Raw genomic sequence first — 12076 nt, 5'->3', positions numbered from 1 at the left:
ACTGCCCATAATTCCTGGAAGATACTGTAGTTTTTCATGTTGTCCGTCCCTATGCTGATGTCACTGTCTCTGGAAGCCTTCCCAGACCTACCCTGTTAGACTTACCACCTTCACCTTTGGGATACCACTGAACATTCTACCAACTCTAAAAACTCTGGATTGAAAATTGTGTCATTATATATTACTAAGAAAGAAGAAAACACTGATGACTAAATGATGACACAATCTTTTATTATCACTTAAATTTTTATTTAATACATAAGGGGATTTTCAAAAAGTTCACAGAAAATGTGCATTATGCAAAAACTATGTATGGTTTTCAATTTTTTTTTTTTGCACCAAAAATAAATTTGTACTTGAATTCCATTTCCCATGGACTTTTTCTTTCATTCACAATGGAGTCATACACGTGCATGAGAGAGAGAGAGAGAGAGAGAGAGAGAAAGAGAGACAAAGAGAGGGAAGCACCCTCCAGTGTCTGGTCACACCGCAGCCTCCTTCTTCCAGTTCTCACTGCCCACTGGTTCTTGGGCACTTGCATACATGCCCTGCGTGTTTCAGGCTGACTGTGCCAGGATTCCAGCTGTGGTCTTCACATGGGATCTGGCCTTTCTTGAGCAGCTCACTACTGCTGTGCCACATAGCCAGCCCTGGTCTTGAACTTTCTGGAGTCCCCTCATATACATAAAGAGACCTTTTAGGCCTATTTAGATATAGGAGTGACATACCATTGGGAGGTACCATTGAGTTGGGAGATTAAATCACAAGCTTAGAGTTGCTATTATGTGGACAAATGTAGATCTCAGAACTGATAAAATATACTATATTACTTAACTGAGCATGAAATACATCTCTTAGCTCATTGTAACTGTTTGTTATTAGCCTCTTCTGTGTTCCTACAAGCTCTTCAAATGTCGGGAAATGGACTTTGCTCATCTTAAATTTTTAAAGCCTTCACATTTTGAAAATGCATAGTAACAGCTGATCAATCAATGTTGAAAAGGGTCCTTATGTTCCTAGGAGTTGGTCTGACATGGGCTATTTCATGTATTATGCATAGATTCTAGTAGGAGAAAAACATCTTAATAGCCACAGGCTGCCAAAACTGTTCTACCTACCCTGATAAAATCACAAAATTAGTCCCTTTGCTAATAGCCTAAATTTACTTTAAAACAGGAATTAGAGTAATAGAATAATAAAATTAGAAACAATCTTACATATAACCTATACATTAGAAAAAATGACTTACCACTTTTACTGATCAAAAGCATGTACAATTGTTAATTAGAGCTTCTGATTAGAGAGTGTGGATCAGTGAGACCTAATTATAGCCCAAAGCGGAGAAATTTGACATTAAAAAAATTTTTTTAAAGTATATACAAGGACGAGAGAGTAGCGTAATGGCTATGTCGCTGAACTCCCATGTAGTCGACCATGGTTCGCATCCCGAACCCGGTGGCTTAAAAATCGTGCCTGGCAAGTGTGTGTGCGTGCCCAAGATCCCAAGAGGAGAATGGAGGAGAAGGGATTGCGGCGTGGCCATCCCCCCTGGGGGGGGTGTGATTTCTCGCTTTCTGTCTCTCTGTCTCTCTCTGTCTGTTTGGCGAGTGCACGCGCCCTATAGCAAAAACCTCTAAAAAAAAATTTTAAAATAAGTATATACAGTGAAATGGACTTGAAGAGTGTATATACAGTGAAATGGACACACACACATATGTATACTTATCTGTACATATATGCATCCATATACATATATTCGTAAATTTATGCACATATGCATAACTCTGTACCTACACGTGTATATATTGTGTAACCATCAGCACATTACAAACTATGCATTTGACAAAGTGAGGAGAGCGAGGCTGTGTGGCTTTGAAATATTGGTCTTTATTCATAATTCAGTGTTCTCTCCATTATTCCACATCAACTACCTCCCCTATAAATATTTTCTGGTCAATTCAAGCTGGCCTGGTTTGCATTCCCTGTCATGCCATGCACCTATCTTCACTGGCACCTTGGTTTAAACAGACCTTCTGTATAAAATACTTTCACCCTCAGCAAAAGGCAAAGACTTGTCTAAGCCTCACCCTTCCCTCAAGAAATCAGGTTCTGTTTCCGTTAAGCTTTCCAGTTGCCCTTGATAATCATTCTCTTTTTCAAACTCTTACCATATGTATCATATATTAGCTTTATACGTGCTGTGGCATAATTTATCTTCTTCCTATACTACAAGTGGAAATTTGATCTTTTGCTTCTTGTTTCTGCAATTTCATTTTCATCTAGTAAAGATTTGTGTACTTGAAAATTTTATTCTCTTTTAGGAATATTCCAGGTATTTCCTTCAGTCTTCTAACTGTGGCAATATTCTCTTTCTGCTGCTGTTGTATGGTTTTAGAGGTTCCAGTAGATGGCTGTTTTTCTAACTTAGCCATGGTCATTATGGGGAAAACATATCACTGACTGAAGCATCGCGTCTGTGTCGGACATCAGTCATGTGGGGCTGTCAGGGTCTGAATGCTGTCCCTCTGTTTTGGGAATTCCCCAGCTTATACTTCTGCTTTCTGCCTCCTGGTAGAAAAGCTGAGAATGTCATACCCTGATTTTCCCATCCTCCTTTGCTCCTGGGACCTCATCTTTGAATCAGGATCCGAAGCTTCAAAGAAGAAAGGATGGCACAGAATTTGTTCTGGTGGTTATGAGTGGCAGAGGTGACACCATTTTCCAGGGGTGGCATTCAATGGTGGTGGGGGCAGCAGTGTCAGCTCTGGTGTCCTGTTTATTGCTAGAGCTGCCTCGCTTTTACTGGCAGTTTCTGTGGCGTGATTTTGCCTGTGGGTTTGGAGGCCTGACTCACTCCTCTTGCCATCAGTCACACAGTGTATTTCTTTTGTACTTGAAAACAGCCAAGATTGGTTTCTGTTGCTAGGAACTAAGAATCTTCCTGGTATGGTATTGTAGAGCCTTGATGTCAAACTCTGCAGTGGGTTCTTGTCTGACCTCTGTCCCACACCACATGACCTGGGGTGAATCGTTTCAATAAATAGTTTAAATAAATACTCAAACTCTTCATTGTAACGTTGAGAGTATTTTCAGGGCCAGCAGGTGGTGTGATATTTAAGGTGCTAGACTCTCACGTGGCCAACTACAGTTTGAGTCCCAGACAGGTGGCTTAAAAATCATGTCTGGCATACATGTGTGCCCAAAATCCTGAGAGGAGAATGGAGGAGAAGGGACTGACTTGTCTATCCTGCCTGGGAGATGATTTCTCACTTTCCCTCTCTCTGTCTCTCTTGAGTGAGCACACATGCCCTGTGGCAAAAAAAACCTTAAAAATTTTTTTTCAAAATCTTTTAGGCTCTAAAATTCTACTATTTTTGTTTCTGCTAATTCGGCTAGTGGGGTGCTGATTTACCATCATTGACTGCCAGCCCAGCTGTGGGTGCCGCCAAAGTGCCGCCCTGGCATTTCAGTGTGGTATTGTTCTCTCCTATTCTAGCAGTGCTTGGGCTCCTGTTCCTGCATTTAACCCCACTGGTTAGCTAGTGTTTACTGGTTCTACGCACCGCTTGCATCCTGACAGGTGTAAAAATGTTCTTTGTTCTCTGTTTAGTGATCTGATTGAAGGGAAAAAACGCTTTAGGCACCAGTAGGTTTCAAGGTTTCCGTGGTAATGTTGATTCAGGCGAGAGCTCCTAGTGGAGAGTTGAAATTCAAAGTCATAAATTGTAAAAATTACATTTTAATGCAGTACTGTTGACTAGGAGATTCAAGACTTAAAGAGACCAACCTTTTCCATGTTTTTTTTTTTTCCCCCTACATGTGTGACATGGAACAGCTAATGCGAAATAGTTTTTAGGAAAGCTAATAACAGATGGGTCATCAGTGCCATCTCACTATAAGGCTATAGTTCATAGCTCTGCAGTTGTCTTTAAAGAGAAAGGAGATAGGGAGGAGGGGGAGGAGGAGCTTGGAGGTCATTTGCACTCAGACCTAGCTTCCAACAGGAAGAATCTCCTTGTGGCTGACTGACCCTTCAGTTTTTTGCTTTACAAATACCACATGCAGTTAAATGAGAGCAGCACTAATTATATCTTCCATTTTATCTCAGTAAACTCAGAAAATTTCTTTATGAGTTCATTTGTGACCACAGTGGGAGTATTTGGGCATACTGGACTCCCAGCAGCAGTGGCCACTGAGGCAGCACTGAGAGTGACAGGTGTTTTGTTGGGAGAGCTTCCTTTATTGCATCCTGTAGGAAAAAATATGGGCAGTGTACGTTAAGCAGTCACCCAGGTTTGGTTTTTTAACAAAAGTTTATTGTTTGCTGGAAATATTAGGAACTTTTATTTGGGTGACAGTGGTGATTTTTTTTTTTTTTTTACCCTAGTGCCCACATGGTGCCACTTACAGTGATTTTTAGACTTCTTAGCTATGTGTGTGCGTGTGTGTTTATGTGTGTGTGTGCGTTTGTTTGTTTGTTTGTTTTGTTGGTTTCTTTCTATCCGAAATGGAAAGCAAGAGAAACATAAGCACCCTCAACAGGGTTTCTTGCCATGTTCCCCCCACTGCCTCAGGCTTGCCCAGGTAGCCAGAGTCAAGGGGACGTATGTACGTGTCCTGTGTGTGCAGGTTGGCCCGGGGACTGAGCCCTGATCTTCCATAGGCCTTCCAGGATTGCAGAACATTGTGCTATTGCTGCACCATGGCAGCTGGGCTGAGCTGGAAAAAATACTCTAAAAATTAACACAATGGGCCCTGCTATGGTGGCATAGGTGGAAGAACATCACTGCACAAAACTGAGGCCATCTGGGAAGTCCTGGGATGGGTCCCAGGTTGACCTGAACATGCCAGCATACCTGTGAGCCTGTGACCCTGGCAGATTGGAAGACGTGGGAGAGAGAGGGTGGTATCATGGTGTGGAGAGACCCTGTCGAAGATGCCTGCCCCTCCCTTATTCCCTTCCTTTCTCTCAAGAGAAAGAGATTAAATAAATTTAAAAATTTACATGTAGAACAATTCTAAAATAATAGATGTTCAAAATGTACAGTACCATAAAATGCAGCACAAGTTTAGATGTAAAAATTAATATGGGTTGGAGGACCTGGAGATACTACTCAGTAAAGGTTAAATTCAGAAATATGTTTAAATTTTATTTTATTTATTTTAAGTTTTTGCCATAGGACGCATGTGCTTGCTGGAGAGACAGAAAGAAGGAAAGTGAGAAATCATCCCCCAAGAGGATGGCTATGCCACATTCCCTTCTCCTCCATTCTCCGTCAGGATATTGGGCATGCATACACATGTGCCTGGTGTAATTTTCAAGCCACCAGGTCTGGGACTCGAATTGTGGTTAGCTATATGGGAGTCCAGCACCTTAATCATCATGCCACCTGCTGCCCCTGTGTGCTTGTATTTTAAGAGGCCAGCAGGACAGAGAAGTGAGGCCACTGAGGGGAAGTGGCACGTCATGATCAAAGGAAGATCGGAAGGGAGGATAAGTGCAAGTGCGTGCACGAGTGAGGGGACTACTTGACTGCAGTTGGGGGTGTGAGTCTCCAGGGTAAGTAGGCAGGTAGGATGGTGCTAGATTAAAGACTGATTAAAGAAGTAGACTGTGAAAAGGTATGATAAATGTTTGTTTCTGGGGCATATTAGAAAAGACTGTTTTGTGTGTCTTTCTACATTGTCCTGTTCTCTTTGTTTCTTTCTGATTTTCCAGACTCCCTCGAGCCCACGTATCAGCAGCTTCAGAAAATGAAACTGGACAAGAGTCCCTTTGTGGTCGTGTCTGTGGTTGGGCAGGAACTCCTGACGGCTGGCCATCATGGGGCCTCTGTGGTTGTTTTAGAAGCTGCTCTGAAGATCGGCACCTGCAGTCTCAAACTGAGAGGCTCTGTTTTCTCTGCCCTGAGCAGCGCTTACTGGTCTCTTGGAAACACAGAGAAGAGCACTGGATACATGCAGCAGGACTTGGATGTAGCCAAGACCTTAGGTAGAGTTATACTTCTCTTTATTTCCGTGCAGAGAGGAGACAGACCAGCCCGGTTAACCTGACATACATGGGAGTAACATGTGCAATGGAAAGTGAGTGTGCCTCTAGAACATTCTCTGTTTTAATCAGGTTTTTAGGGCTTTTTTTTTTTAATTCCATGTAACAGAGTATCAAGGCTCCTAGATGGCCAGGAGATGTGGATTGACGTGCTCATCACCCTCCTCCATATTTTGGGCTCACAGATGTAATATCCCAAATGGTGGCAGTGGTGGATAAATTTTTCATCTTAATTTTAATTTTTGCCTCCATCAGAGTGCATCATCATTTTATTGGAGTTGATAGTATAGTGCAGAGGTTGAATGTATTTAACTAAGGAGCCAAACTACTGGGTTCAGAATCCTGGCCCTGCTACGTAGTAGCTACATGACATTTGGTAAGGTTCTTACTCTCTCTGTGCCCCAGCTTCATCATTTGTAAAATAAGTATGGCTTATTATTGTCTTGGTGGTTATTCAAGCATTCACAAGATTGTAGTAGGAGAAGGATATGGTGAATCTACCATTAGCGTACTTATAAAGAAACAATATATTACAGTAAGCTCGGAGTCAAATGGCTAAACCAATGAGCTGATGGTTGTTCAGAATCAAAAGTCATTAGCAGAGCAATGAGGAGACTCCAGCAATGACTGGTTTATGTCACGGTCTTTTGTTCGTTTGTTTGTTTGCTATAGGGAACATGTACTCACTGGCAAAATACAGAGAGCGGGAGAGAGGGAAACAGAAATCATCCCCCAGGAGGAATGCTCATGCCACAATCCCTTCCCCTCTATTCTCCTCTTGGGATTTGGGGCACATATGCCTGGTGTGTTTTTCAAGCCACCGGGCCTGGGACTCAAACCACATAGTAGGCCATGTGAGATCCAGCTGCCTTATCCACCATTCCACCAGGTGGCCCCTATGTCAAAGTCTTTAACCTTTTATTTCCAGGACACCCAAGTCTTTGACTGCAATTGTATGTTATAATGGTAATAAATATTTTCCAAAGATTTAAGTTTGAGGACCATAACTTCCTATGTAGTCTTGTAGAAGCAATAGATAGTTTTTTAAGAATAAGATAAGTGGAATCTTAGCTAGTGAATCTGTGACTCTTACATTAAGATGACCGGTATAATGTTATCAATAATGCTATCACAGAGAAATTTGATCTTGCTCTCTCTCTTTCTCTCACAAGCCAATTCAGGTTACCAGACAGGAGAATGCCGAGCTCATGGGAATCTGGGCTCTGCATTCTTCTCCAAAGGAAATTACCGGGAGGCTCTCACTAACCACAGACATCAGTTGGTGCTTGCCATGAAACTCAAGGATCGAGAGGTAGGAAGTTTATCCACAGACTAAAACTTTTTTTTTTTAAACATGGAATCATTTTTTCTGTTCAAAACAAGTGTTTTTTGGGTTTTAAAAAAATTACTTTCTTAAGTTGATAATTATTGATTCTGTCTTTCATCAGCAGTTTGGTGTTGGCTGTCTATTGTGTGTAGGCTTCAGGTCTATAGCAATGATAAATAAGACATTTTCTTTGAGATCAGGATCTATCAGCTTAGTCAGATGCATTCTTATTATCTTCAAGTGTGCTATGGAATAGACCTATGTAAAATCAGCAAAAAGCTATCTCATAATATATTCAGGAAATTTTAAGAAGCAAATGTTAGGCTTTGAGATCGAATGTTTTATTACTCAACCTCCTTGCATTGTTTCTTCAGTGAATTTTTAACTCAGGTGGTTGAAACATACTAAGTTTGATTAAGAGACTTGAATAATAACAAAGAAATATCATCCTCATCTTTACTAGATAAATAACATGAGTGTTCTCAAAGAGTTGATATTTAGTAGTTACAATGAGGAAGTGCCACCACAGTGGAGAGAGGGTAGGGTTTGGAGTCAGAAAGATTTTTGAATCCCAGGTTTGAATCCCAGCCCTAGTACTTCTTGACTGTGGGACTCTTGGGTTAGTTATTACCTGACTCTTTTTTTCTTCCTCTGTTTTCTTATTTAGAACATGATGATTATTCTGTTTATTCCATATACAGTTGAGACAGTGTTACAAATAAAATGTGTGAAATGATTAGCATGGTGTCTGGATTTCCATAATGACATTCCATAAAGGAATTCTATAAATGGTAGCTTTTATTATGACATTACTAATAGGGAAGAGGTTAATAGCAGGGGCAATAGTAAGTTTACAATCCACTTTTGTGTTGAGAAATAGGTTTAGTAACATTTATATCTCAGAAATCCACTACGGGACATTGTAACCATGAATTATATCAGTTAAGTGGTCCAGCAACTTCAGGTCTCTGACACATGGTCAGGCACTAGGAAAGAATTAGGGAAGGATAAAGAAGCCTCTGAAATCTACCAAAAAGACCAATTTGGGGCCATGGCCTTCTGGCAGTTTTACTCTTTAGAGAATTGCTTGAATGTTTTTCTAATTGCCTATTTACTCTTAGTTTACAAACAATTTTTATAAGCCAGATGATTTGATTTCTCAATGGATGAAAAGAGAAATCAGAGACAGACACACTGACACCACTCAGAAGAAAGCCATCTTTAAGATCTGTCACATCATTGTTATTGACTTAGAACCGTTTAGTGAGGGGGTGGTTAACTAGAAATATAACAGCAGCTTGATTTATACCACTGGGTCATCGGAAGTCATGACACAGTTTTACAAAGAAAAAATACATCATGACTTTTTTTTTTTTGGAGAGGTTTTTGCTACAGGACACGTGTGCTCGCCAGACAGAGAGAGACAGAGACAGAAAGCGAGAAATCACCCCCCGGGGGGATGGCCACACCGCAGTCCCTTCTCCTCCATTCTCCTCTTGTGATCTTGGGCACGCAAGCACACGTGCCCGGCGTGAGTTTAAGCCACCAGGTCCGGGACTCGAACCGCGTTTGGCTACGTGGGAGTCCAGTGACATAGCCATTACGCTAACTGCTGGCCCCTGTCATGACTTTTTTGATGATCTGGTATTTCCCCCACAACCTTTAATATATCTATTTGTCTATGTATTATCATATATATATAATCATACATATATACATATGTAATATTACATATATTGTATTTTATATATACAATTATGCATTATATATGTATACAATATACACATACATCTAGATAGGGTGGAAAGACTTTTAATTAGGAGTACAGCAATGTCATCGGTATTAAAAGAGAGGAATGAAATTTATTTTGCCTTCCCTCTTCTCAGTAGTGTAATTTTCTCTCACTGGTGTTGCCTGCGTTTTCTAAATCTCTGCCATATATGTTCTTAAAAAAAAAAAACACTGAATTATGAGGATGGAAGGGACTGTGAAATAACACTGGCTTTTGGGGCCAGCAGGTGGCAGAGTAGGTAAAGCACTGGGCTCCCACATGGTGGACTGTTGGAGTCCTAGACCTGGTAGCTTGAAAATCATGCCAGGTGGAGCCAGTAGGTGGCATGGTGGTTAAGGTGCTGGACTCCTGCATGGCTAACCACAGTTTGAGTCCCAGATCTGGTGACTTGCTTTCTCATTTTCCCTCTCAGTCTCTGTCTCTTTGGCCAGATTAAAAAAAAAAAACAACAATAGTAATAATAAATAATTTCAAAAAAAAAAGGAAAAAGAAAATCATGCCAGGTATGTGTACGTGTGTCTAAAATCACAAAAGGAGAATGGAGGAGAAGGGAAGGGATTGTGGCATAGCCATCCCTTCAACGGAGGGTGATTTCTCACTTTCTCTCTCTGCCTCTATTTCTCTTTGATGAACACACATTCCCTAAGGAAAAACAGAAACAGAAACAGAAACAGAAACAGAAACACTGGCACTCATTCCCTGCCCCCGACTTTCCCGTCTTAGACTCATCACCTGCCTCAGGCACCTCTGTCCTCTCCTTTGGCCTTCACATAGCCACTAATAAAGTAGGAGCAAGCCTGCCTGTGGGGAAGTTCTCTGTAGGAATGGGTGATAGATTTTTTTTTTATCCTGTTTTTTTTTTTTTTCCTTTTCTTTTTTGCTGGAGGGTGTGTGAACTTGCCTGAATGAGATAGAGAGAGAGGGAAAGTGAAAAAACACCTTCTATGGGAGATGGTCCCATTACAATCTTTTCTCCTTCATTTCTCTCTTCCTTCAGGATTTTGGACAAGTACACATACAGGCCCAGCGTGTTTTATCAAGCCACCAGGTCTAGGACTTGAACTGTGCTGTCAGCCCTGTGGGATCTAGGCACTTTAACCACCACACCACAGCAAGCCCTGTAACATACTGATTTCTTCTCCTCCACAAGGAGACAATGTCTAGCCCTCATCATCTCTTTCTGAGTTGAGTAGTACCACTTTTCTTCTCAGAGTTTCCGATTATCAATACTTAATCATCTTTTTTTATAAAAGAATTGTTTATTTATTTTTAGTTCCACTTGTTTTTATTATTTTTTAATTTGACCCGAGAGAGACAGAGAGAGGGAGAGACACGGTAAGTGAGAAAGTAAGCCGCCTTAAGTCTGGGACTCAAACCGCGGTTGGCCATGTGGGAATCGAGTGCCTTTAACCACCAGGCCACCTGCTGGCCCCACTTAATAATTTCAATGATCCTCTGGCTGTTCCTCTTTGACATTGGTCCCCACAGGTGGCCAGTGAGCCACAGCTCTACTGCAGCAGAACTCTGTTCTGGGACGTTTCTGTCGCTCAGCTTGTATAGCTGGGCGTGCCTGCCCTTATTTGTCTGTTCCTAGACTGGCCTCTGGAAGTTCGCTCTTCTTCCACAGCGTGTCTCCTCTGCTGTGTTTGTCTCTGGAGTTCTAGGGTACCAGTCATTTTCTTGACAAATTTAATGATATTTTCTTACCACTTTTCTTAACTTGTTTTTGCTCATAAATTTGTTTCCTGTACCTGATACATAGTGAATATTCAATAATTCTTTCTTTTTAGTCTGTTTTGTTTTGTGCTGTGAGGACACTTGAGATCTACTTTCTTAGTAAATTTCAAGTATACATTAGAGTACACGGAATCTTCAATAGTTCATGGAAGATGTGTATTGCGACAAACAATACAAAGAATTAGAATTTTTTACATCAAAATAAATGGATAATTTAGTATCATTTTTCATAAACTTTTTTTTTTTTAGAGAGATTTTTGCTATTGGTTGTGTGCGTTCACTGGACAGAGAAAGAGAGAGAAAGTGAGAAATCACCAACTGGGGGGATGACCACACCACAATCCCGTCTCCTCCACTCTCCTCTCAGAATTTTGGGCATGCATGTACACATGCCCAGTGTGAGTTTTAAGCTTCTGGGTCCAGGGCTCGAACCATGGGAGTCCAGTGATGTAACCATTACTCCATCTGCTGGTCCCTCCATAAACTTTTTGAAGTCTTCTTGTATTATTAACTGTGCTGTACGTTGTATGCAATCTAAAACTTTTTCATTCTTTAATAACTAAAACTTCACACCCTTTAACTATCATCTCCTCCCCAGTGCTTACCCCTATTGCTACGTAAGTAGATTGTTTCAAGATAAAAGTCAGACACGTGTTCACAGATATGTATATATCAGCTGAACTTGCTATTGAGAGTCGTTAAATTAATTATACGATATTTTGTGAATCAATGAAATGTGGGGTAATAAAAGGGAATAGAAAGCAGCTGCAGATACCAGAGACAGTGTGGAAGGAGGGTGGGAAATGGCAGAGAGTGAGAAACGGGAACGGATGTGTGTATGTATATACATACATATATAAAGAAATGGAAAATTATTTGTTGATGACAGTATGTTGATTAAGCCACTATAAGTGTATTCTGGATGGGAAATTGCATATTGTACACTATGATGTTGTTCAGTGAATGAATGTAAACTAAGTAAGAAAATCTGGGAAAACATATCTTTATAGGTAAATCTTTGAATGTATCTCTATCGGTTCCTTTGTTAAATTATTAGAAGTGGACTTGCTTGGAAGAAACTTATTAGTGCATCTTTTACTTATTGTTAAATTGCTCCCAAGAGACGGCATTTCCGGGCTACCGGCATTGTCGACGAGGTTTCCTTTCCCTA

General features: G+C 40.8%; 1 protein-coding gene across 1 annotated transcript in view; it reads left to right on the top strand.

Annotated features, from left to right (window-relative positions):
- The window catches only part of TTC28 (tetratricopeptide repeat domain 28), a gene marked incomplete in the record, with an annotated part of 584271 nt that overhangs the window by 282240 nt on the left and 289955 nt on the right, over positions 1 to 12076 (top strand). The window contains 2 exon segments of the mRNA XM_027771579.1: positions 5720 to 5992; positions 7231 to 7361. Of these exon segments, the coding sequence (XP_027627380.1) occupies positions 5720 to 5992; positions 7231 to 7361 (404 nt within the window).

This window comes from Tupaia chinensis, unplaced genomic scaffold (assembly GCF_000334495.1).
Source record: "Tupaia chinensis unplaced genomic scaffold, TupChi_1.0 Scaffold000226_1, whole genome shotgun sequence".
NCBI lineage: Eukaryota > Metazoa > Chordata > Mammalia > Scandentia > Tupaiidae > Tupaia > Tupaia belangeri.
This window is presented reverse-complemented; position numbering and strand designations above follow the sequence as displayed.